Source organism: Mustela nivalis (genome assembly GCF_964662115.1).
Source record: "Mustela nivalis genome assembly, chromosome: 2".
Taxonomy (NCBI): Eukaryota; Metazoa; Chordata; class Mammalia; order Carnivora; family Mustelidae; genus Mustela; species Mustela nivalis.
The window spans coordinates 95,397,778-95,423,099 of NC_139021.1; the positions used below are offsets into that span (position 1 = coordinate 95,397,778).

Consider the following 25,322-nt stretch of genomic DNA (forward strand, 5'->3'; position numbering starts at 1 on the left):
ACTTTCGGACTTCTGCATCCAATTTGAGCGAGAATTCTGCTTGGCCAGCTTCTCCAACATTCCCCTTCCCCACCCCGATATCTGATGGGGCTCCTCCACCGCCTGGTGATTGATATGTGACCACCTGTCCAGCCCTCAACAAGAACCCTGTTAGGTCATGTTAGCCAGAATCCTTCCCTACCTGATGTTTCCTCTTTGTTTTCCAACCACTGGCCTCCCTCCCTGCCCTGCTCCTTGCCTGTAAGCTCCTATTCTTCTCTGTCCTGGTCAGAGTTGGGTCCCATCGCTCTCCTCACCTGCAAACCCCACTACAGCGGTGCCTACACCTATCACGCTGGGCCTGCAGGAAGTCTGCCCTACCACCTTTGCCAAGTGCCACCAATCACTTTCTGTGGACATCTTGGCCCCTCCCACACATTTCAAGCCCCGCCTGGAGTGGGCGTGCCCAACCATCTGGTGCCAGCCCTACCTCTCAGTCCCTGTTCCTAAGTCAACAACATTTATTTTCCAGACTACAAGTTTTCCTCGAACCAGCCAAAGGATAGGCACACATCGCCCAGTGTATTTTTATCACTGTAGTGCTGAAAGAAATATATAGAGATTTATTGAGGTCCCTATATGAATTGGAATAGTGCATATAAATTCCCAGGTCTGAGATCACTTAGAAGGAAGCTGCAGGACATTATGTGCCTATTAAATAATGGAAAACGAAATGTGCACCGTAAAAATAAGCCTTTCAGCAAGATAAATGAGATCATTTTCTTGGAAAGAACTCGCCCAGGAGTGGAAAATCTCCCACCCGCCTTCACACATGCGAGGATGTCAAAAGGCCAGAGGCCAAGGCTTCCTGTGTGCATTCACCGAGGCTGTGGGGTGGGTACCGCTTTTCTTGAGAAGGAAGAAAGAGAAGCATAGAGAATTCTGTCCCCCTTACATGTTAAGTCTCTGAGCACTGCTCACAGTCTTGCTGGCAAGATAGCCCAGAAAAATAAAACAAACAAACAAACTCACTTCCTCAATCCATAAATCCAGAAGTTGTCATGTTGTTTTTGGAAGAGGGTTAGAAAGTGTACCCAGGGGACACCTGGGTGGCTCAGTTGGTTAAGCAGCTGCCTTCGGCTCAGGTCATGATCCCAGCGTCCTGGGATTGAGTCCCACATCGGGCTCCTTGCTCCGTGGAGAGCCTGCTTCTCCCTCTGACTCTGCCTTCCACTCTGTCTGCCTGTGCTTGCTCTCACTCGCTCTCTCTCTCTGACAAATAAATAAAATCTTTAAAAAAAAAAAAAAAAGAAAGAAAGAAAGAAAGAAAGTGTACCCAGGAACGATTACTTGTTAGTGTTCCCACAACCTTCTAGAGTAGAAGTGGCCCTCCCATGTGACGCTCAGTGGGAGAGGGGAAACGGGAGCAGTCATCACAGCAAGGAGGAAGCCAAGACGGCTCACGGGAGACAAGTGGGCACAGGAAGGGCGGGGAAATGGTGCAGCCCACAGAGAGGGGTACGTGGGGATGGACGGCCTGTTTCCGTCTGAGACGTGGGCTCGTTACAGAGTATCAGTATGAAACTTTTCTGACAGGAAATGGGATGAAGAAGAGGATCCTTAGTGGGATTATTGGGCCAGTCATTTGGATTTGGATGGTACCAATTCAGGTCAGCTATAGAAAAGTCAAGCTTTCACAAGAAAATGAGCATAAAAAGAGAACATCTCAGGGCCTAGAACCCTAAAGGAACCTAATGTTAAGACACAGAAGGAAGGAGAAACTGAAAAAGAGAGACAGAGAGATGGAGAAGGAGATGAGGAGAGAGAAATGAGAAGCACCCTGTGGCCCAGGGTTTGGCGAAGGAGAGACAGATCTGAATTGAATCCTGGTCTGTTTAAATCTCAAGTCTGCTTTTCCCACCGCTACTTCCAGAACAAAAACGCAAGCTCTCAACTCAGCCCATCCCTCTTCTTGGGACCCAGAATCTTCTAGAAGTGCAGAAAACTTCTGGGTCTTCAGCAAAAGAGTCTGGCTGAATGAATGTCCCCCGTGAACTGCTTGAACCGGCAGTTCAAGCTCTGAGGAAAGCAGGCTCAGCATTGTTCCGCGTCAAGAGTCACAGAACCAGAAGCTGGTAAGCTGGGATTCAAGATGGTTCTCTCCGAGGCCAAAGGCCAGGCTCTGTCCACAGTTCTAGGCTGACAGAAGGAGAACCTTTTGAAGAGGAGGCGACCACTCATTACTAACAAGTGTGAGAGGCATCGAGATGCTGTTGTTTGAGGTAAAAAAGCACCCACTGGCTTTTAAAAGCCAAGTTATGGGGCACCTGGGTGGCTCAGTGGGTTAAGGCCTCTGTCTTTGGCTCAGGTCATGATCCCAAGGTTCTGGGATCAAGCCCTGCATCAGGCTCTCTGCTCACCAGGGAGCCTGCTTCCTCCTCTCTCTCTGCCTGCCTCTCTGCCTACTTGTGATCTCCATGAAATAAATAAAATTTTTTTAAAATCTTTAAAATAAAAAAAAAGTCCAGTCACTCGTGGGCAAGAGGGTGTGGAGGAAAGGTAGTCCCAGACACATACTCAAGCGATTTAACCATGAGGACGACGAGATGTTAGTCAGCGGGGAGCTCAGAGGGACATCGGGGGCAAGGGAACGTGTTTGAGCACAGATGAGAGGGCACATCTGTTTAAAAGCAGAGTATAAGGAGCTCTTTGAGACCAAGACTGAGATGGGAGAACAAATTCAGTCCAGTCAGCCACCTGTGAGGACCTCTGGGGGCCAGCAGTGGTGACATGATGGTGTAAGAGCCCCCGGAGGAGCTGGAGCCCGAGGGTGAGGGAGGAAGGCAGAAGTGTGGACAGACCACTGAGATACAGAGAGAAGAATGCGTTCCCGCCACGTGCAAAACTGCAGGACGTGCTGTCTGGGGAGGGCTGGTGGCCTCACGGCCCCACCTTTCCCCCTCCTCACCCTGTCACCTGGAGTGCCTCCCCGTAGACTCCGGGACCAGTCAGCGGGCCTGCTCTGTGTTGGCCAACGGGACATGACCAGAGGGTTCAGAAAGCTCACACCTTGGGCTTATTCTCAGCTCCCACCAAAAGAATGTTCCAGGCTAGCCTGGGGTAGAGAAGAGACACGTGGCTGGGTCACCCTGATGTCCCAATGCCACCCAAAAAGTGAGAAGGTCCAAGATAAGATCTGCCTGCTGAGACCCCCCCAAACCTTAACCCACCAAACTATCAGCTAAATGAATGCCATTGTTCTAAGTCCCCAAACTGTGATCTTTTCTGTGGGGTTTCGTGGTCGCAGATAACTAATATGCATTTGAATATAGAAAAAAGGGGGGCATTGTTTTGGTTTACTTTGGGGTGGCAAGAATGATTTAAGAAAAAAAAAAAAAGGGTAAGAAAGGGGAAAAGACATAAAGCCACGCAGGTAAGATCATAAGGAGACCAAAGTGCCCAGAGCGGCAGATGGGGCAGCGGTCCAGGGGGACAGAGCTCAGGCCCGGGGCGGGGGGCGGGGATACTTGCCTGCCCTGGAGGGGCCCAAAGCCCCTCTCCAGGAGCTTGGATTCCGTCGTGTGGAGACGGAGAGAAGCCTGTCCTCCTGGTGGGAGAGACAAGCTCGGAGGCTGTGTGGCAGACGTCTCCGAAGCTGCCAGAAGAAAAGCAGCTCCGCTCACACAGCCACGAGGGACCCTCCCCACTGCCCGCTGTTCAACCCTCACAGGAGGCTCAGAGAGGAGGACGGCACGTCGTGAAGGAGTTGGCCGACGTGGCCACCCCAACACCGCAGGTGGCCGTGGGAGCCGGGGAGGAGAGCTGAGGCCAGGGAGCGGGACGGACGCAGGGGGACAGGGGACGGAGGAAGGGACCCTGTGAGAGCCAGCTGCGACAGGAAGGGAGGCGAGGCTTCCCTGAGAGGAGAAGACAGGGAGGGACAAGGGCCCGCTCTGCCCAGCAGCCCAGAGGCAGGAGCAAGGAGACGGTGGGGAAGACGTGGGCCCCGGGCTTCATCCGGACATCCCACAGCCAAGAAATGGAAAGTGGGGGAAATACATATAGGGGGGGGTGGGAAGGAGCCAGGAAATCCAGACGAGAGCTGAGGACCCAGAAATTGGAAGAAGACAAAACGAGAAGGTGCCCCGCAGAGCTGAGCATGTGTGGGGGAGGGGGGAGGAGCCCGGTAGAAGGTGGGGAGGCCAGACGGGGGGTCGTCCGCACCATGGAGCAGGTGGAAGGCGCTGTCCACCCTCAGCTCTGTCCAGGTCACAAGAAACACAGTCCTGGCAAGATGTAAGGCCCCGGACAAAGCTCAGGGACGATGGCTCCCCTGGGTCAGGTGACCCCAGGCCTCAGGACACTAGTGATTTGTCTCTTCAAGATCTTTACAAGATCTTTCGCAATGAGGGAGACAAGAAAACCCACCCAAGATCTAATGATGTCCGTGTGGGGCACAATCCGTCCGGCGTCTTCCCCCTCAAGGAGGCCTGGCTCCTCCTCGTCCCCCTGCGATGGGGGCAGTCCTGGGCCGGGCTGCCAGAGAGGCCGGTGTCCATGATGCGGGGGCAGTTTACGGCGCAGCGCCCGGGAGCTGGGGCTTCGCTGGAAAGGCTCTTCTGGCTCATCCTGTCCAGGGAAAAGATTGCCTCCGTCCTCCTGGAGAGCTGGGTTCCGCCCGGCTGGTGAGGCTGCCCAGCATCTGTCTGGGAATTAGCCGTGAGGCCTTTTGGGGGAAAAATAAAATTCCCCACCTCTCCTGCCAAAAAGAGACTCAAACTGGCAGGCCTGTTCTAAATGCGAGCCGAGCGTTGTCTGGGGGAAAACAAAAACTCTACCAGCAGTGAGCTGCCCAGGAGCGTGAATCCGGGAAGAGCAGGTCGAGGGGAGGCCTGGCTTGGTGGTCTTGTGGCCCGCGGGCTGGTCTGGCCTGGATTTCCAGAAACAGCCTGTGGTGATGCCTGCAAGTGGGACCTTTTCTCCCCAAAAGACTAGAAAACTCAACTGAGGTCATTTGCCTTTGGAGGTTCAGGTGTTTCTCTTTTGAGCCTCCACATCCTGGCTATTGACCTGGAACTCAGGCCTGGCCGAGGGTCCTACCGCCAAAAGGCTGGAGATGTGGGACGAGAGTGCACCCAGTCAATGTGACATCGCAGAGACTGGCGGTCCCCTTCCTCCAGTTGGTGAGGCTGAAGCCCGCAGGCCCCAAGCTATCCCTGTTTATGAATTTTTGCCCTGTCCTAAAGACAGCAGGGAAAAATAAGGTTTTGCAGAGAAAACTGACAAACCTATTTCTGTGCGTCTAGAAGCTAGGGTGGTTGAGGGGACTGTGAGCTACGATGGGCAGCATTTCCTTCTCTAGCAACGGGCCCTGGGGCTCGGGGGGCCGCCACCCCCTTGATGTGGTGCATGAACGGCTCCGGATCACAGCCAGCAAACAGGACAGTGGAGACAAGAGCGAGGCCCTGCTGCCGTCCAAGGAGACGCCCAGAGCCTGTGGCCAGGGAACAAAAGGAAATGGCTCTAGCAGAAGCATCTGTGTCCAATTACTCCGGAAGAGCAAAGAACTCTGGAGAGTGCATTTTCTTCCACAACGCGAGGAAGAAATACAAGTATAATCCAACAGACCCTCCCATCCAGCTTCTTCTCAGAGTCAAATCTATCACATGGGTCCCCAAGACTCACAACCCCAGAACCCCTCAGACTCACACCCCCCAGGGCCCCTTGACAGTCATAGTCCCTGGGGCCCGATTCGGACAATACCTCTATCAAGGTTAAAAACCTGTGGACAGGACCAAGCGTCTGAAACTCAGAAATCTAGAATGTATGTGATGGAAAGAACCTCAATGGTCGCACTGTACAGTGGTTCTTATTGGAGAATCTGAAAAGAATAACGTGGGCCCTCAAATAAGGCATATCCTTCTAGAGTTCATGGGGTCTCCGAAGCCTCACCATGGACTGCGCCGAAGCCTTCGGTCCTGTTTTCCTTGAGTGGTGGACGCAGCTTGACGTATGGCTGATTACCTGCAGGACGGGACGCAGCAACCTACCCCAGAGCCTTCTTCCCTCTTCCCCCTGCATCCGTCTGCCTAATGGATTTCAGAGCCTCTGGAGGTCCAGTGGCCCCTCCTTGGAGGACTCGAGCTTCGCTGACCCCATCCTCACCTTGGCCTTATTCCCAGCTGTCTTGAGAATTCCCGTGGGGCCCCGCCCTCCCCCCACCTTTACAGCTTTCAGGAATGGTTGAGGTCCCGAGCCGCTAGATAGGCAGCTTGGGATCAGCTGGGGGCTCGGACATCAGTAGGCTCTCTGGGAAGAAGGAGCTGGGCTCGGCATGCAGCTGGTCTCCCCTGTCTGGAAATGCAGGCCCACAGAGCTCCCCCACCTTGTCCCAAGGCCCCCTGCATGGACCACAGCCGGGTCTGGGAGGCAGAGGGTGCAAGGTGAGCGATTCCATGAACGATCGCTGTTTCGAGCTGGCCATAAGGGACCCAGGAAAGTCACAGCAAACAGTAGACCACCTCCATCAAATCGCTCTCCCCTTCCAGGGACAATCTCTCTCCAACACAGCCGAAGGCCTGCTTCAGGACAGTGACTCTGTGGCACTAATGTCCAGCTCAAAGGGGCTCCTGAGTGCTCGCGTGGCCAGGGAACCCCCGTGGCACTCCAGATCATCGGAGCTCAGGCTGTTCCTGCTGCTGCCTTCTGTTCCCCCTTGGAGCCTGGGCCAGCAGCCGGCCACCGGTCTGGCGGACTGATGGACGAGCCCGGGTAGGGGGAGGAAGCGAGGAGCGGGAGCAGCCTGTCACCGGAAAGGCAGGCACGCCAGATGCCAGCCCACACAGACACAGCCCTGGAGGCCACAAATTCTGCAAGACTGACAGAGTTCCCGCCTCTGAGGAGCTTAGAGTCTAGGGGACACACTAGTAAAGGATGCTTGTAATTGGTAGTGGGAAGGGTACTTTCCTTTGTGATATGACACGATTAATAAGCCCACAGAGAGCAGAGACTCCCAGCCCTGCCAAGATGTCCTAGAGTTGAATCCAGACAATGTGAGGCGTCACCTGGGAGAACTGTGTTTCAGTGAAGACGGCAGGCGGCTGAGGGAAGAGAGGGACCCCTCACGCACGAACCTAGCACCGGAAGGGTGGCTTGGGTTTGCATCTGCTGCATACGACCACTCCAGACACAGTGAGACCGTGAGCAGCGGTCTAGACCGTGGAGGATATGTGTCACTGAGTGGCAGGGGGACCAGAGGCTCCAGGAGCTCGCTCTCAGGCTGCTTCCAACAAGCTCGCTCACAGCAACACAGGTCAGGTGGTTGCTGCTTCCCATTGTCCCTCAGTCCTCCCAGACCCAGGATTTTACTCATAGTCTACGTGAGGGACCTGGAGAAGCGAAAAGTTAAGTAATGTGTCCCATGTCATTTACTAGCAAGGAAGCACTTAGAAACCCATATTCGTTCTAGTGGGTCATGGAAACAATTCACAACTGTGCCCCTGACGGGGAAAATAAGAGAAGGCACAAAGGGCTTTTGGCGAGCGGTTGGTTCTAGAAAGCAGGTCATTTGTGGAATAGCATGATCTCCTAAATGGCACCCAGGGCTGAGGGTCCCATGGGACTTGGGGTGCTGGTCGTGAGAGAAGCTGTCCGGAAGTGCAGGCCTGCAGAGCTCCCACCCTTGTCCTAAGGCCCCCTGCATGGACCCCGGCCTGGTCTGGGAGGTAGAGTGTGCGAAGTGAGTGATTCCACAAGCAATGGCTGTGTGGCTGCCCGTGGAGCTGCACCATCTGCCTCAGGGTGTGACTGAAGCAGACCCCAAGCTGGAAGAGAGCCAAGGCTTGGAAGGAGCTGATTGGCCAGAGCTAAAAGACAGAAACCAGAGTCTCTGGGTCCAGCCCCCTGGGACAGCGCTTCACCCTGCCCCCAGCTCTGGTCCCCACCAGGCACAGAATGCACCCAGGGGAGGAGCTGAGCCCACCGGGGGCTGGAGGGTGAGAGCTGGCACATGGCAGAGCACTCAGCATGGCCCCGAACAGGGCCCTGACACCCCTTCCACAGAGGCAGCCCTTGGGAGGTAGGACAAAGCCGCGGAAGTGCTCACATAGAGCAGCCTGCACACGGGAACCGAGTCTCAACACGACGTCATGCCCTCTAGAGGGGTTGGGCGTTGCCTTGGAGATGGTGCCCAGGCAAGGGACAGAAACATGGCTGCTGCACGGAGTTCTTTCCCGGCAGGGCACAGCATTGACTACGTGCCTGGCATCCCAGGAACAACACTCCCCCCCCCATCCTCTCAGGTCCTCAGAGTGATCTTCTCTTATAAGACAGGGCACGGAGCCCACCAGGTCAGGCTGCTGGAGAGCAGTCTAGTCTGGGTGCCTCTGCCCCACCCAACCCTGAGCCCTCAAGGGCGCTCTTGTAGCTGCATCCCTGGATGGTGGTACCTACAGAAGACTCCAGCAATGCCGTCTGGGATGGACCGTCTGGGCCTCGACACTGGCACTCCCGTTAGACATGGGAGAAGGCTGAGCAGAGCACCGTGGCCCGAGGCTATTTCACCAAGGAGAAGGACCGCTGACTCTTCTCCAGAGTGGAGAATGTGTCCAACCCATGTGTGTTTAAGAGCCCACTCAATCCTGGAGTGTGAATGTCATGGCCACGTCTCCATGCAATGGCCAACCCTTGCTGCCTCCTTCCCAGGCTGCCCGTGGCCCGCTGCTCTGCCTCCATCTTGCACCTACAGACCTCCTTCTCGCCTCACCTCCTAGCTCCCCCAGCCCCTGCACACTGCTTTAGGCTCTGCCATTGTTTGGTCAGATGCCTTGAAACAGAACACTCAATCTCTGTGGTCAGTGGGAAAACGGAGAATGAGGGATGCCATCTTCCTCGGGAGGGTGAGAGAGTCATTGTACAGAACGGCCTGGTAGAGATTCAAAACCCACCGGCTATTTGCAAGAAAAGCTGCTGCAGAAACAAGCTGCTTGACCCAGGGCTTATTTTGTGCAGTTCTGGGAGGTCATTTCTGTTTATTCTCCTAGCTCGAAAACCAGAAAGGTTGTGATGGGCCAAAAGGCAAGGCTGCCCTTTGCAGGGGCCCTCTCCTCTCCAATTAATCTGACAACTCACTGGAGCATCCGGTGGGGAGGGAGAGGATGGATAACCTTGACATTGGTGGTGGACACCCCACAGGAGGGAGGAAGGAGCGCTGGCCCAGGGGAGGGGGTAGTCCATTTTGCTTCTCCAGCCCAGGCCTTCCCATCCTCACAATAAGGATAATGGTGCTCACCCTACACTTGAGTGTCCTGCACCTTGCCTGGTCGGAGCTTCCCAAGAGCCCGCGTGTGGCTACCAGCAACGCGCAGAGGAGACAGACTTGGTCAAAGTCACAGGAATCATGAGCAGGGAGCCTGATGCGGGACTCAGTCCCGGGATCCCGGGATCAGGACCCCAGCCAAACACAGACACTTAACCGACCGAGCCACCCAGACATCCCAAAATGTCTCACGGATTTATTTTGTGAGGGACATATTTAAATAAACCTAGAGTCCTGAAGCCATGCTATCAAAGAGTGTGGATTCATCTAACAATTACTGGGTCACTCTTCTGTGCCAGAAAGTTCAAAAATGTCGCAACATGCGACAAGGGAAGGGTAACGGAGCTCAGCGAGGGGAGATGATCGGACAGAGTTCTAAACGCCAGGACAAGGGGGGGGTCCCGGCCGGGCCACTCCTGCTGCTGCGTGTTCTGGTGACTGTCCTCCTGAGCTGGGCTGGCCCCCGAGGGAGAGACGGGGTTTTCTCCCCCCAGAGATGCTACTCTGGAGACAGGGGTCCTCTCTCCCTCTGACAAACCCTGTGGGCCCTCATGGCCATGTTGTTCTCTTGAACAACAGCTTTTATTTAAAAGGGAAAAAAAAGATCAACAGCTTTAGACAAATAAGTTGGGTGTTAAAGTGTCCGAGTTGACATTTCACTTTATGATAAATAAGCCTATGAAGAGAGGGACCAAGGTCATGCTCAGAAATATGAAGTCTCTGTAGCTTTTGTGCTCTACGAAGGGGAAGGACATAAAAGTTCTATGAGCCACAAGTCAGCAAAGCTGATACCATAAAACAGGAAACATAAAGATGCTTCAAAGTCAGTTATTTCTGTTTTAGGAAATGACTTTCGTGTGGCTTTTGCCAAATGGTCGTGCCAGTGATTGGAAGTCAGGCGAATGGGGTCTTGAATCCCGGTTTGGTCACTCACTAGCTGTGTGACCTTGGAGACGTTACAGAGCCAAGAAGTCACTGAACCCATCTGAGCCTTGGTTTCATGATCTGTTAAATGAGATGAACAACACCACCTGCCTCTTAGGTGGTATTGTGAGGGTTAAACGACACAGAATCAAACATCGGCTATGCCAGTCGGCGTGGGTTAGATGTTTAATAAGTGATAATTCTTGTTACCGTAATTCAGATCTCTCAGAGAGCTCCTGCTGTCTCAACCACAAACGAAGAGACAGACACGCCACTCTACAGCCATGGGGACTGTGCCAACTTGCTTCCCTAGGCAGTTCTGTCTGAGAGATGACAGGTCAAAGCAACATAGAAAACTATTTCTTCTGTTTCTTCTGTGGAACCTCCACCCCCAACACACTCCCCTGTTCTCGTTCCTATGACTCTTCTCTAGATCTCAAGTTCTGAGTGGTATAAGTTTGGCAACTTGGAGTGACTTACAAACAGAGTCAAACACTTTTTGACAGTAGCTCACTTTGTCTCTTCAACTAGACTTTCCTCGAGCAGTAAGAACGCGTTCACATATTTCACATATTCCACCAGGGTCCCAGCACTGGGGGCGGAGGGGTGCACCTGCTGGTCCACTGACCACCTTAGCAGGGAGGATGGGGGTCTTATGAGGGCACAGGGGGAGTCTCCTCTCAGTTGGTGTCCTCCGTGCTCTCTTGCCAGCCCCCAGCAACTCCATCAGGGTCTTCCTCATCATCCCAGGACTCCTCTTCTGCTCACAGCCCAGGTGGGTGCTATCTGTTTTCAGTAATGGAGAAAGAATGAAAGCAAGGGACAGTGCCTTGTCAATGGCCAAGGCCCTCCAAAGGTAAGGTGGGCGGTGCTCTATCCATTCACTACCATGAAATGAAGCAAAGAGTGCAAATAATCATTGCATGCTTCTACTGCCCAAGGCATTTATCTGGCCAGACAAGGTTCCTTTTGCTCTTTGCTCTTTCTTCATGCGGGTACTCTGTCCTTTTCATGACAGAAATCCCTTATAGGCTTTTGGTGAGGGGGAGCAGTGGGAAAGTCTAACGAGTTATCTTGCTGCCCATCAAACCACACCACAACTCAATGGCTTAAAATAGCCACCATTTATTTGCTCCTGCCTTTGTGGGTTGGTGTTTGGGCGGGGGTCAGCTCCTTGTGTGGTCCACTGGGCCGCTTCACCTGTTTGCCCTCAGTTGGTGTTATGGACAGCATGTCTGTATCCTCCCCAAATTCAGACATCATCAAATAGAATGGTTGTAGGAGAGGAGCTCCTGTGATGGCTTGGTGTCCTTATAAGAACAGGAAGAGAGCTAGCCCTCTTTCTTCCCATGGTGGGAAGACAACCTTCCCAGGAACTAAACCATACTGGTAACCTTGATCTTGGACCTCCAGGCTCAGGGACTGCAAGAAATAAAAGCCCGTGGTTCATGCCACCCCATGTAATGGAAACCTGCACTGGGACAGCAGGCAGGAGACTGGCTGGCCCCAATGTCCTTGCTCACATGTCGGGCAGTTGGCTTGGCCCACTGACTCAGCTCTCTTCCAAAGCCACCCATCCACCAGATGGCCAGACCACTCCTGTGCACAGAGATGGAAGCATTTCAAGAGAGCAAGAGTGCTGGTGGTCCCGCTTCTGAAGATTGAAGCTTGGACGTCACCCAACACAACTTCCACCACTTTCTTTTAGCCAAAGCAAGTCTAGGGCCAGCCCAGATCCAAAGGGAAGGGAAATGGACTCTGCCTCTTGCTGGGAGGAGTGATGCTTGTGATCGGGGATGGAAGGAATTGCTGGAGGTCATCATTGCGAACAATCTGTCAAGTGCATTGTTTTAAGAGGTAAATAATATACAGGATTAAACCTGACAGTGACACTCAGTCTTGGCTTAGGAAGAGCCTATTGAGGATGAAATGGTTCTATTTCTTGTCTGGCCTAGGCTCTGGGGGATCAGGTCTGCTTTAATCCAGACATGATCTCCTCCCAATCAAAACCATAGGTCTCATGCATGCTTGTGTCCGGATGATAATAGATTCCATCGCTCTGGAGGGGCGACCTCCTCTGTTGATCTGCTTCCCAAATATCTCCTAAATCCATTTTCCCCCATTTCTACTGCTGCCCATCTGGGCCACATCATCATTACTTCTTGCTTGGACTATTCATTGCAATAGTTTTCCAACTACTCCCCCGGTTTAAATGTCCCTTCCTTGGGGACATCCTGGTGATCTTACCAGGTAATTAAAAACATGATCTGTGGTAGGCAGGATAATGCTTCCCCAACATATTGTATCCCAGTCCCTGGAATCTGTGACTGTTATATGGCAAAAGGGAAGGAATCTTGCAGATGGAATTTAGGCTGCTGATTGGCTGACCTTAAGATAGGCAGACTCATCCCAAATTTTCCAAGTGGGCCTCTTGTAACCAAAAGAGTCCTTAGAAGTAGAAGAAGGAAGCAGAAGAGGAGAGCCAGAGAGACCGAAATATGGAAGAACAGTCAGAGAAATGCAATGCTGCCTACCTTGCACTTTATCAAATTTTGCTAATGTTTCTCAAAGATCCATCTTTTGAAATACCAACTATTTTACTATTGCCGGAATGTTTTCTGTTTAATTGATTTCTACTCTTCATCATTTCCTTCCTTTGCTTAAGTTGTTCTTCTAGTTTCTTATAGTAAAACCTTAGATAATCAACTTTTTAGGTCTTTCTTCTTTTCTACTGTAAGCATTTTAAGCTATAATTTTCCCTTGAAGCACTACTTTGGTTGCATATCACTAATCTTGATATGCTGTGTTTTTTTTTTTTTAAAGATTTTATTTATTTACTTGAGAGAGAGACAGTGAGAGAGAGCATGAGCGAGGAGAAGGTCAGAGGGAGAAGCAGACTCCCCATGGAGCCGGGAGTCCGATGCGGGACTCGATCCCGGGATTCCAGGATATGACCTGAGCCGAAGGCAGTCGTCCAACCAACTGAGCCACCCAGGCGTCCCAACATGCTGCGTTTTCAATTCAAAATGTTTTCTGAGTTTTCTTTGTGATTTCTTCTTTGACCCATAAGTTATTTTAAAATGTAATGTTTAATATCTAAATATGTTAGGATTTTCCAGATACCTTCCAGTTCTAAATCTCTAAAGTAATACACTTCAATCAGAGACCGTGCTCTGGATCATTTCAATCCTAATTTTATTGAGATGTCTATGGCCCAGCACAAATTATATCTCAGTGAAATTTTCACATATACTTGTGAAAAAATTGTATTCTGTGGTTGTTGGGTAGAGTGTTCTACAAATGTCAATGATGTCAAACTGATGGTAGTGATATTGTTTTATATCCCCACTGATTTTCTACCTAGTTGTTCTATCAGTCATGGAAAGTGTTGTCATCTCAAACCACGTGTGTTAATTTGTTTATTTCTGTTTTCTGTTCTTTCAGCTTTGCTTCATGTATTTTGGCATACGGCTCTGTTGTTAGCCGTATGCCAATTAAAGACAGATATGTGTTGATTAATTAATTGATCCCCTTTTAATTATAAAATGCACTTTTTACCCCTTCATATAAATGAAGTCTAATTTATCTGATAAAAATATATCCGCTTCAACTTTCTTTTGATTAGTAGCTGATGGTATATTCTTTTCTGTCCTTTTACCTTTAACCTATCTGTGCCTTTGTATTAAAGTGCATTTCTTGTAGAAACCATTTAGTTGGGCTTGCTTTTTCATCCAGTCTAACAATTTTGGCTTTTTAATTGGGGTTCTTAGGGCATTTACATTTAACATAATTATCAATATAGCTGTGTGTAAACCTACCATTTTGCTATTTTATATTTGTCTCAATTGTTCTTTGTTTCTATTTTTCCTCTTTTCCTGCTGTCTTATAAATTTTAGCATTCCATTTTATTTCCACAACTAACTTATTATCTATATATCTTTCCTTTAATTCTTAGAAGTTTTTTTTTTTTAATTTAAATTCAATTAGCCAATCTATAGTACATCATTAGTTTCAGATACAGAGTTCAATAATCCATCGGTTGCATATAACACCCAGTAGGTTTTAGCAGTTTCTATGCAGTTTACAATTTGTATGTTTAACTTACCAGTCTGACTCTAAATAATATTCCATCACTTTATATATTATGACAGATCTTTACGGTAGCATACTTCCATTTCTCCCTCCCATCTTTTCAGTTATTGTCATACATTTAACTTCTCCATGTTATAGATGCCACAATACGTTGTTATTGTTTTTGCTTCAATTATCTTCCCAAACATTTTGAAATCTGAAAAAAAGGCCATTATATTTACTCAAATATTTACCATTTTCTGCACTCTCATTCCTTTGTGCAGATTCAAGCTTCTGCCTAGTATCATTTTCCTTTTGCCTAAAGAACTTTGTTTAATATTTCTTGTAATTCAGGCCAGCTGCAATAAATATTCTCAGTTTGCATGGGTGTCTGTGTGTGTGTGTGTGTATTTTCCCTTTGATTTTAAAGGACTTTTTTGGCTGGATATTAAAGGTTGATAGCTCTATTTTTCTTTTCATCACTTTTTTAAAAAAGATTTTTATTTATTTATTTGTCAGAGAGAGAGAGAGAGAGAGAGAGAGAGCACACACGCACGGAGAAGCAGGCCCCCTGCCGAGCAAGGAGCCTATTGTGGGACTTGATCCCAGGTCTCCCAGGACCATGACCCGAGCCGAAGGCAGCCGTTCAACCAAGCCACCCAGGCGTCCCATCTTTTCAGCACTTTAAAAATGTTGTTCCATTTCCTTCAAGCTTGCATATTTGGGGATGAGAAGTCCCTTTTTTGCTTCTGCCTGTTTTTACAAATTTCCTCCTTATTACTAATTTTCAGCTACTTGTGGTGTGTGTGTGTGTGTGTGTGTGTGTGTGTGTGTGTGTGTGTATCCTCCTTGGGGTTTGTTAAACTTCTTAAATCTGGTTTGGGGTTTATAGGTTTTATCAAATTGGGGGAATCTGGGCCATTATTTCTTCAAATATTTTTCCATCCCTCTCTTCTCCTTTTGGGATTGATTATTTATAACTGGATCACTTAATATTTTCCCTCATGACACTGAGGCTCTGCAGTTCATTTTTTCCCCCAATTTTTTGGCTTCTTTTTGGATAGATTCTACGGCTCTCTTCCCATTCATGCATTTCTGGAGTGTGTCATTTAATTTTACTCTACTCCAGTAACATTTTCATTTCAGAGAGTTTTATCTCTAAGTTCTATTTCTCTCCTTTACATTCTTGAGTACCTAGATCATATTTATAAGAGCTGTTTTAAAATCCCTTCTGCTAATTCTATCATCCCTGTCATTTCTGGCTTGGTCTATTGAGTGATTTTTCTTCTGTGGATGAATCACATTTCCTTGCTTATTTGTTGTCTAGTAATTTTTGATTGCTTGCTGACCACTGTGAATTTTGTGTTTAGTTGTGCTTAGTGCTAGATTTGGTAACCTTCCTATAAAGGGTGGTGGACATATTCTGGTGGGCCGCTGAGTTGTGAGTTGCTTTGATCCTTTCATGTCTGTGGGAGAACTCCTTCAGGGCAGATCTTGACTAGCCTTTTTTCAGAGGCTATTATAACCCTTTCTCTAGTACATACTTCCAGGATCTCTGCTGAGGGCCCCACATGTCCAGCATGGCCTGCACTCTGGCTGGAGTGAACATAGTTAATTCCTGGCTTTGTGTCAATGCTAGGATTTGTTTATCTTATCAATAACTACTCTTTCCCTGGAGGTTGTTCTTACCCAGCTTTCACTCCACACACATAGAGGCTGGCTTTAGCCAAAGACCTAAGAGAACCCCAATGCAGATCTCTGAAGATCTTCCTCTCTGAAGCTCTGCCCTTTCAATTCTAGCTCCCTTGGCCTCCTTGACTTCATTCTCTTCACTTCAGCAAGATTCCCAGGCTCTGTCTGGATTCCCCCTCCCTGTTCTGCAGCCCAGAAACTGTCTCCAACATACCCAAGGGGAATCCTAGGCATATTTCTGGAGTTTTTCTCTGCACAGTTCCCTCCTACAAATTCCAACCATCTATTCCTCCCCAAACTCTCTCTCTTCAGCTCAGCAATACTTCCTGCAGCGTGCTCTAGAAAAGGCCTCAGGTTAGAAAACCAGGGCAGTCATAAGGCTTGCTTCACTTGTTTCCCTTGCAATGTTTGCTGCCTGAAGTCTATATATTGCTTCACATATCTTCTCCAATTTTCTAGTCGTTTAAAACGAGAAGGTTAAGTCTAATCCAGATGACTGTATCATGGCTACAAGCGGAAATACATTTATTCTTTTAGCAATGTTCAACAAAATTGTTTGTGTGGTCATGTGTTTAGTCTGATTCCTCCCCTAGAATGCAAGCCCCAGGAGGGTAGTAACTGTGTCCCAGAATGCCTAGTGTCTGGCATCAGACTGAAACATAGTAAGAACTATGAAAGGATACATGTATTATTGTAACCCTGAGGCTAGGTGTCAGCATGAATCAGTGGAGAGAGACAAAATGAGGTGGTGGAGGGCGAGAAATGGAGCACAGGGCACCAAGAGAACTGCCAGGACCCATGTGGTGACCAGACTCACATTTGGATCTCATTTCCACGCAGAACTGTCCCTGTGACACATGCTTTCCACTTGGACCTGGACCTTTTCACCACAAAAGACTGGCAATAAATGTTTCAAAATGCTTGTTTCGTGTTAAGGCAGTAGAGCGCGTTCTCTGCACATTCTGAAATGCAGTTAGACAATTAAAAAAAAATTTAAAGCTCCTCACCCATATTATTGTCCATGATCTCACTGCCTGACACATCTTCAGTTGGGCAAATTTCAGATGGCTGTGGTAAAGGCAGCCAAGTGATAAGAACCCTCTTCTCTGCAGAGTCCCCGCCCAGTGTCACATAGCCTGTGTGATTTCTGTCCCCCAAGAAACAGGGCATCAGGTGTCACATACTCCTACCCTCACTCTCCTCCCAATCTGTGCAGTCCCCAGCTGCTGTTACAGAAGGCCTGGATTGATCCAAAAGACTTTACAAACATTGGCGGATGTGCAACCATAGTCACACAAACTGCACCTGAACAGAGATGAGCCACATACGTTCTAACCAACACTGGCCAAGGGCCACCTCTGACCTGACACACCAGCCAAAGAAATGAGCCTCCCATCTGAATTGAGAGAGCATAACAGACCTAGATTACGAGAGATAGCAAATTCCTACGGTCACCATGGGTGCATTCCAGATCTGTTGGGGACTTCTTTCCACCACCCTTACTTCCACCTCTTTTCCTCTCATAGTCATTCCGTTGTTAAATAGGTCTTGTTTTATGTGCATATGTTTTAAATTTACACTAATGATATTCCATTTAGTTTCTTGCTTTCTTCCACTAATATATTTGCTCAGCTCCAACCCCATTGCCATGTGTGCATTTAATTTGCTACTTTTTTAAATTTTAAAGATTTTACTTATTTGAGAGAGGGTATGTGTGTGCACAGAAGCAGGGGAAGGGGGCAGTTAAGGGGCGTGGCGGGGGGAGCAGAGGGAAGTGGGGGGGATTCCATGTGCTCAGCAGGGGTTGGATCCCAGGACCCTGAGATCATGACTTGAGCCAAACTGAACCACCCAGGTGCCCCTGCTGCTTTTTTGTAAAAGTGGGGGGAGGCGCAGAGGGAGAGGAGGAGAGAGAAAATAGGCTCCATACTCAGCATGAACCCGACTTGGGGCTCGATCTCACAATCCTGAGATTAGGACGTGAGCCAGAAATCAATTTGGATGCTTAACCGACTGAGCCACCCAGGGGCCCCTAATTTGCTTTTAAGTGCCCCATCACATTTTCTCTAGCCTTCTTCCAAATGACAGATATCCTGCTTGCCTCCAACTCCACAGACGCCTCCGCAACAAAGAGCCCCAGACATGTTCCCTTAAGTGCCTATGAGCGAATTTCCCTGAGACATGCATCCTGGAGGGGAATCATGGGCTCCCACCAGATGCATGCAGGTGGCACAAGAGGGCCAGCTTACTCTGGACGCAAGGGCTGTACAGTTCCCCTAACCCACGGAAAACCTGGCCCTACGGGCATTTTGAGCCAAATGATTCTATGTTGTGAGGGGCTGTCCTGTGCATGTAAGAGGTTTGGCAGCACCACTGGCCTCTTCCCTCTAGAAGCCAACAGTATACCCTTCCTCAGTTGTGCTGGTAACAAACGTCTCCCCACACTACCAACTGCCCCCAGGGCGGCAAAATCAGCTCCAGCCGAGAACCGCTGCTCTACTGCATTTCTGCCAACACTTGGCACTAGCCAGCTCACTTTTCTTCCCCTGATTACCTTTCCATGTTCGATAGTTTTTTTTTTTTCTATTTTTAACTTTTTATTTTTTATAAACATATAAAGATTTTCTCTCATGTTACTTCTCTGTTGGGGTTGCTGGCCTCTTGGTCTGCAGGAATGCCATCGCGTATCTTCTGGATACTTCTTTATTGAAACTGACCTAGCAGTGATCTCCTGCCCTCTCAGCTCATTAACTCTCTCGGTGGCACGCTTTACCGACAGAAATCCTCAATGTTCGTGTATGAGATTCATCAGTATTTTGCTTTATGGCATAGACTCAAGAAGTCCTTCCTCATTCTGGGTCATGAGCGATTTCCCTCTATTCCTTTACACTTTTACCTTTCATCATTTGGTCTTGAATCCAAATGGAGCCCATCTTCCGTGTAGCGTTGGGCAGGAATCCGTTCCTACATCCCTCCATGGGGTGCCTCTCTCTCCCCACGGCCAGTGTGTGGTGCCACAGGGATTATACAGAGTCCTCGTGTGCTCGTGGGTTTGTCCCTGAGCCCCCCACCCTAATTCACTGATCTGATCACCCATCCCCGTACCAATACCAACAAACTGCATTTCTTTGGCCATCTAACATGTTTGTTCTGGTAACTGACAGAGCGATCCCCCTTATATTTCGGTAAACTTTACTTCCCCAACTACAATTCAATGTAAATTTGTCAATTTCTCAAAATATGCACTGTTGTGATTTTTGTTAACATTGCACCAACTTTATAAAATGACTTGGGGGAAATGAGCATCTTCACAATACTATATTACCCCAGCCAGGATTATTCACATCTTCTTCTACATCTTCTATGTCCTTTTCACAGGGGTTTTTTTGTTTTCTTGTTTATTTTTTAGGATTTTATTTGTTAGAGAGAGAAACAGAAAGCCCGAGTGGTGGGAGTGGCAGGCAGAGGGAGAAGCAGACTCCCCACTGAGAGGGGAGCCAGACTCAGGGCTCCATCCCTGGACCCCAGGGATCATGACCTGAGCCAAACATAGATGTTTCCCTGACTGAGCCACCTGGGTGTCCCTAATTTTTCTTTAAAGAAGTTTTTGTATACCTATAGAAGTTGTTTCCTTGATACTTTATTACCATTAGGAACTGGTCTCTTTTAACCTGTGTCTTTGTATGAAAGTGCATTTCTTGTCGACACCATCTAATCAGTACTTTTTTTTTTTTAAGATTTTATTTATTTATTTGACAGAGAAAGAGCACGCCGACAAGCAGGGAGCAGAAGAGGGAGAAGCAGGCTCCCCACTGAGCAGGGAGCCCGATGCGGGGCTCGATCCCAGGACCCTGGGATCATAACCTGAGCTGAAGGTGGACGCTTTACCTACTGAGCCACCCAGGCATCCCCTAGTTGGTATTTTTCTATTTAAGTTTCTAGTTAGTACTGCTGCTTAGATGTTTAAAACTGATTGTACAAAAATAATTAATTAATTAATTAATTAATTTAATTGATCATATATCCAGAACTCACTTGCTTTTCGCCTGACTTCAGTTGGGATTCCGAATCACAATACCCTCCTAAGGGTGTTTCCCTGTTGGTATCAAAGCACCCCGGAGGCTGGTAAGTGTATTAGAAAATTGCCTATGAGCAGAGGATCAGACCAGAGAAAATGCTAGAAAAGCACCATGAATACCCCCCACCCTGTAACTCGGGATATTCTTGTCCCCCCAGACTCAACATCTTCCTTCCTGCCTACATAATGCACCAGGTAGATTTTGCCTCTAGGTCGATGGCTCCTTCTTGCACAGAAACTTTATGCATACAGATATGTGTGTGTGTTTGTAGCACATACTAAGCGGCTGCAAATTGTCAACCCTCTGAGCTCGGGAGCTACTCGCTTCCTCTCATAACATGTCGATACATGTGGTCTTGGAACCTTCATGACAACCACTGCACCCCAGCAAGTCAGCAAGCACCATCGCTTGCTCCCCCAGGACTCTTCGGTGCCCGAGGCAGCAAGGCCCCACAGCGCAGGCTGAGAAGTTAGGAGTCGGTCAGCCTGAACCACCATTTTCCTAAGAGGTATTAGTTTTAAAATCCTTTTTTTTTTTTTTTTTTTAGATTTTATTTATTTGACAGGCAGAGATCACAAGGAGGCAGAGAGGCAGGCAGAGAGAGGAGGAAGCAGGCTCCCCGCTGAGCAGAGAGCCCGACGCGGGGCTCAATCCCAGGACTCTGGGATCATAACCTGAGCCAAAGGCAGAGGCTTTAACCCACTGAGCCACCCCGGCACCCCAAAAGCTTTTTTGATATGGAAAATTGACATCTAAAAATTCCCTTCCATCTGTCATTGGTAACTTATCTCCTGCACTTTAATGGATGGAACAGGACTGACTGACCACACTTAAGCTTGCATTTCTTCCAAGAAAAATCCACTTAAACCAGACTCAAGGTGAAAGCTTTCAGGGAGATTGCATCTGCTCTGAGTCAGTCCCTAGATGCGATAAGCTGGCTTCCAGGTCACCTGACGGCTGGAGAGGTGCCCTCCAGGATCATCCCATCCCTCTGCATGGGAGGGGGCACCACCTCCCACCACCCTGCAGGGGGCGTTGAATCAGGCCTGCGCACAGCAGTCTCCCCAAAGAGGTCTCACACTTGCTTAACTAGTCCCCGGAAGAGGTTTGACACTCACTTAACTAGTACAAATCCTTCTCCTCTGTGCTGAACAGCATCCTGACAGGTTTCCCAGCTCCAGTAGAGGCCCCAAATAAACACACCTAACATATTTTAAATGGCTTTATTAAAGGCTATTAATATAAAATACAACCAAGTTACAAGTTGTCAGTAAAAATGTTTCAATTGTTTTTGAAAACATGTAACAAAGAAAGGGAGGCGGCTCTGACATCCCCGTGAGTGCGGCTTGCAGCCGTCCCCAGCAGGCAGCACTCCCAAACCCAGAGAGCAGGGTAGAGACCCCCAAGTGAAGGAACTGAAACTAGTTTCTGACTTCCTGGGGGTCAGGAATGGTCACCCAAAGCAAGACACTAAATCCTTGAGCTGAATCCCAGATGCACCGAATGGGGGTGCGGGGTGGGGGGGGACACCCAACACCAAATACAGGCTTCAGCTGAAAAGTGTGTATTTTTAACATGATAAATATAAACTCCTGGTTCTAAAAACCCTACCCTGATACATGTTGGGGGGCGGATGGCAAACTTAAGAGCTTCATTTGTCCATAGTACTTGGACACACCGAACACAGGTTCCTCGGTGGCCAGGAACCATCTCAGACACCCACTAGCCTGTGTCCTCTAGGCCTTCATGCCTCCTTCTCAGTCCCTGACCTCTGAGAGCAGGGCCAAGCAACACCACTCGAGGATTTCCCAAGCTTTGACTTTACCTTTCATCTCAGGAGGCCGTCTCTCACGAAACTTAAGACTCTGTAGAAACAAGATTAACTGAATAGCTCTGAGCAGAGGCTCCCAGGTGGCACCTGGGGAGGCAGAGATTTTCTACCATCCCCAAGCCCCTCAGCTTCCAGGGTCCAACTTGAAAGGAATAATTGGGCTTTATGTAAAAATCAGCAATTAATGAGAACCATCTCCTCAGAGAACAGACAGCTCATCTTGGGCTGATTGTTCCTGGATGTAGTTCAGTTCCCCCTGCTACACCAGCCCCAAGGAATAGCAACGCACACCTGTCCATCTCTCGTTTGAGGAAGCGTTTTCAAGCACGGGTTCTGAGACAGTCCGATGTCCTCCAGGCTGGAAGTGGAGGCAGGTGGCAAGCCAGGCTCCGAGACTCAGCGGCTGACCTGAGGGGCGGGCACACTGCCGTGCTGTGTCAGCTGGAGCTTCCCTTTTCCCTCCCCACCATGCTAGAAACCTTCTTTCCCTGGCATGTTTCACTATCCTTAAATGGTACAAAAGAATCTCTATTTGCCATAACACAGTTACCAAAGCAAGAAGGTCATATCCACAACCCTAAGGGCCCAAATGAAGTTTAAGGACATAATCCAATTGGCAGAAACCAAATCAAAAGTTGGCTGGGCCACAACTTTGGCAGAAACATTCCCGGGGGAGGGGGGCGGGGAGCAGGGTAAGTTGCCATGGGCTTTACCTTGGAGCCAGATAAGATATTCTGGAAATCACTTAAGGAGGTCATACGAAACAGAAACACATTTTTAAAAAGACACACTTTGATACTGAAACTAGGTGCTCACTGGCCGGACTCGCAGGGGTTAAGGCTTTGGGTGAGGAGAACACAGTGAGAGGCCATGTGTAGATCGCACTCGGGCGCGTCCCGCAGGCTCCTGCAGCTCAGGGCCACGAGTCAGGGCATAGGCTTCCCAGGGTAAGGCCCACTCCTCCTCGCCCTGTCCCACCCACCTCCGGGGCATGGGCCACCTTGCTCCCCGGGCAGCCTGGGAGCTGCCAGGACACCTGAGCAGCAGCGGGTCACAAAGTCTCGCTCCAAGAGATGCCATTGCTATGACCACACACGTCTCCAGGGGGCGCTGCGGGGCGCTGCAGAAACTTGACTGTTCACTTCGGATGGTGGTCAGGAATGCGGAGGGAGATCCGTCCAGGGAGTCTGACCAGTCCTCGGGATGAAGACGTCCACTGGCCCGCCAGTCTCATGCTGGAAGGTTCTAACACACCTACTCAGAAGAGTCCATCCTCTAACACCTGCCGTCCGCCCTTACCCCTGCAGACGCCCGAGACAGGGACATCCACAGGCCACATGAGTAGCAAAGAGCTTCCAGAAAGAAACCAGTAAACACCCCAGAAAAGTGGCAGCCCTACAACATCTAAACCTAGATACAAAATAATGAAAAGTTAATACAAAACTTTTAAACATGCAGCTCTTCTTAAACAGCTATGAATGGTTTGAATAGTTATCAGGGCGAATGAAAGAGCATCTCTGCCGTGTGCCAACAGTCTGTTTCCTGGCAACGCCGTGAGGGTGGAGATGGCACACAATCCGACAAGCGTGGCTTCAGGTGGCCCTGGATGGCTGGGGACGTTGGGTGGGGACTAGGGGCAGTGGCAGGGTCATCCTTCCGTGGTCACAGCTGGCGTGCTGATGCCACTACTGAAGATATCACCAACAGCCACCCAACCAAAGTTCACCCAATTAATAAAAAGGGGAGAGACTAAAGGAGAAAGAGAGGGAAATCGCTTTCACGATTTTTGTGACACAATGAGAAAGCTTTATCTCTGGGGTGGAGGGAATTGGGTGGAACTGGGAATGGAAGCTTTATGTACAAGATCAATGGAATTCCCTAACAGTCTTTAAAAATTCCAAATGCAAAACTTCTGTTATTAAATCATTGAAAATAGCATATATATCTGGCCTTACCAAAAAGAGAAAAATCTGGAAATCTGGACAAGGCAATATTTACCAGTTCCCAAATGATTAAGAAAAAAGTGTATAGAAACCAGGAAAATACAAAGGGAAATATTGCCCATTTTATCCTCCTCCACCACACCGCTTTGGAAAAACACTCCAGGGGTTCTTGATTTTATCGTTATTATTATTATTTTGGTCTAATACATTTTACCAGTTGTCCAGAAAATCGAATCCTGTCTTCAAGACAACATTACTTGAGGTGACCTGTAGAAGGGACATGAACACCACAGTAAGACACAAGTTTCTTTTCTTTTTTTCTTTTTTTTTTTAGTTATACATAATCTAAAAACAGCATCTCATTTAAATTGACCCAAATGAAATCGCTCCCTTCCATGTCGGAGCTCCCTGACCTCAATTTGCCTTGGTGCTTGGAACCAGAAAATGAAAGAAACTTCAATAGGAGCCACACTCTGCCAGGATCCAGCGCTTTCCCCGCTCTGTCCCCGGGCAAGTCTGCAAGCAGCTCATAGAGAAAAGGAGAACAATGTATCTTTTCTATTGTGCACCGACAAGCAGCAGTCATCGTGCAATAAGCGAACAAGTGACAAAATCTTCCCGATGCTCTCACACGAGCGCACGCGTCCACCTGGTGGGTGTCAGCCTGTGGGAAGGACGCTCGGATGCCCGCCCTCCATGGAGCTGGCAAAGAGCAAAGATGCTTTGGTGGAGACAATGACACCAACGGACTAAAGCAAGTTCCCTCGCAGCTTGTCTCCGGCCCGGTATGGCTGCCTGTGACACTGATGCAGAGGGAGCCAAGACGGAAAAACCCAAAAGAATTCAGGCAAGTGGTCCTCTCTCTGCTTTCTACTAGTTTCTTCAATGAGGTTGGCATTTCTCTGTGCTTTGCACCCAGAAATCTATTCTCTACAAGGATTTCATGTGCCTTCTCCGACTGTCCACTCCCCCTAAGCACACCTCCCTGCGTCTCTTTACAATTAGGACTCTGGGGTATTTAAATAAAAACTTCCTTCAGAGAAGACCCAGGTGCCAAGAATCAGAGAAAGATCACCAGGGAGGCACAGCAGCCAGCCTGGCGGGTCTGTAAGAAGGAGCAGGTGGGCAGGAAGATTAGAGACCCAGAAGAGAGCAAAGACACCGGGCGGGGGGCCATCACGGGAAGGACAGGGAGGCACCCAGAGCACTGGCTTAAGGTGGTGAATACACCGAGGAGGACAGGCTGGAAAGCTGAGGGGCCGCTGATGGGGCCAGACGGAGCTCCTGTCACAGGGCTCCCCTTCTTCAGGAGGTCATCTGCTGGGAGGCGTGGAAGCGCCTGAAGCCTGGAACCCCCTTCCACGAGCTGCCCAGACAATGACCACAGCTCGACAACACAAAACTCAACTGTTAAAACCAGACAAGAGATCCAAACATTTGTTCCAAAAAGATATACAAGTGGCCCAAAAACAAGAGGAAAAGAGAGT

At 49.1% G+C, this 25,322-nt stretch overlaps 2 protein-coding genes across 4 annotated transcripts in view; one reads left to right on the plus strand and one right to left on the minus strand.

The window, feature by feature from the left end:
• The window catches only part of TRIM67 (tripartite motif containing 67), a 357,821-nt gene that overhangs the window by 18,994 nt on the left and 313,505 nt on the right, over window positions 1–25,322 (plus strand). The window lies entirely within an intron of this gene.
• LOC309857901 (uncharacterized protein C1orf198) overlaps window positions 21,271–25,322 on the minus strand; it is a 32,378-nt gene continuing 28,326 nt past the window's right edge. For all 3 annotated transcript variants that reach the window (XM_082718926.1, XM_082718925.1, XM_082718927.1), the window contains one exon: window positions 21,271–24,102. In XM_082718926.1, the coding sequence (XP_082575052.1) occupies window positions 24,046–24,102 (57 nt within the window). In that variant the 3' untranslated portion in view covers window positions 21,271–24,045. The remainder of the gene's footprint in view (window positions 24,103–25,322) is intronic.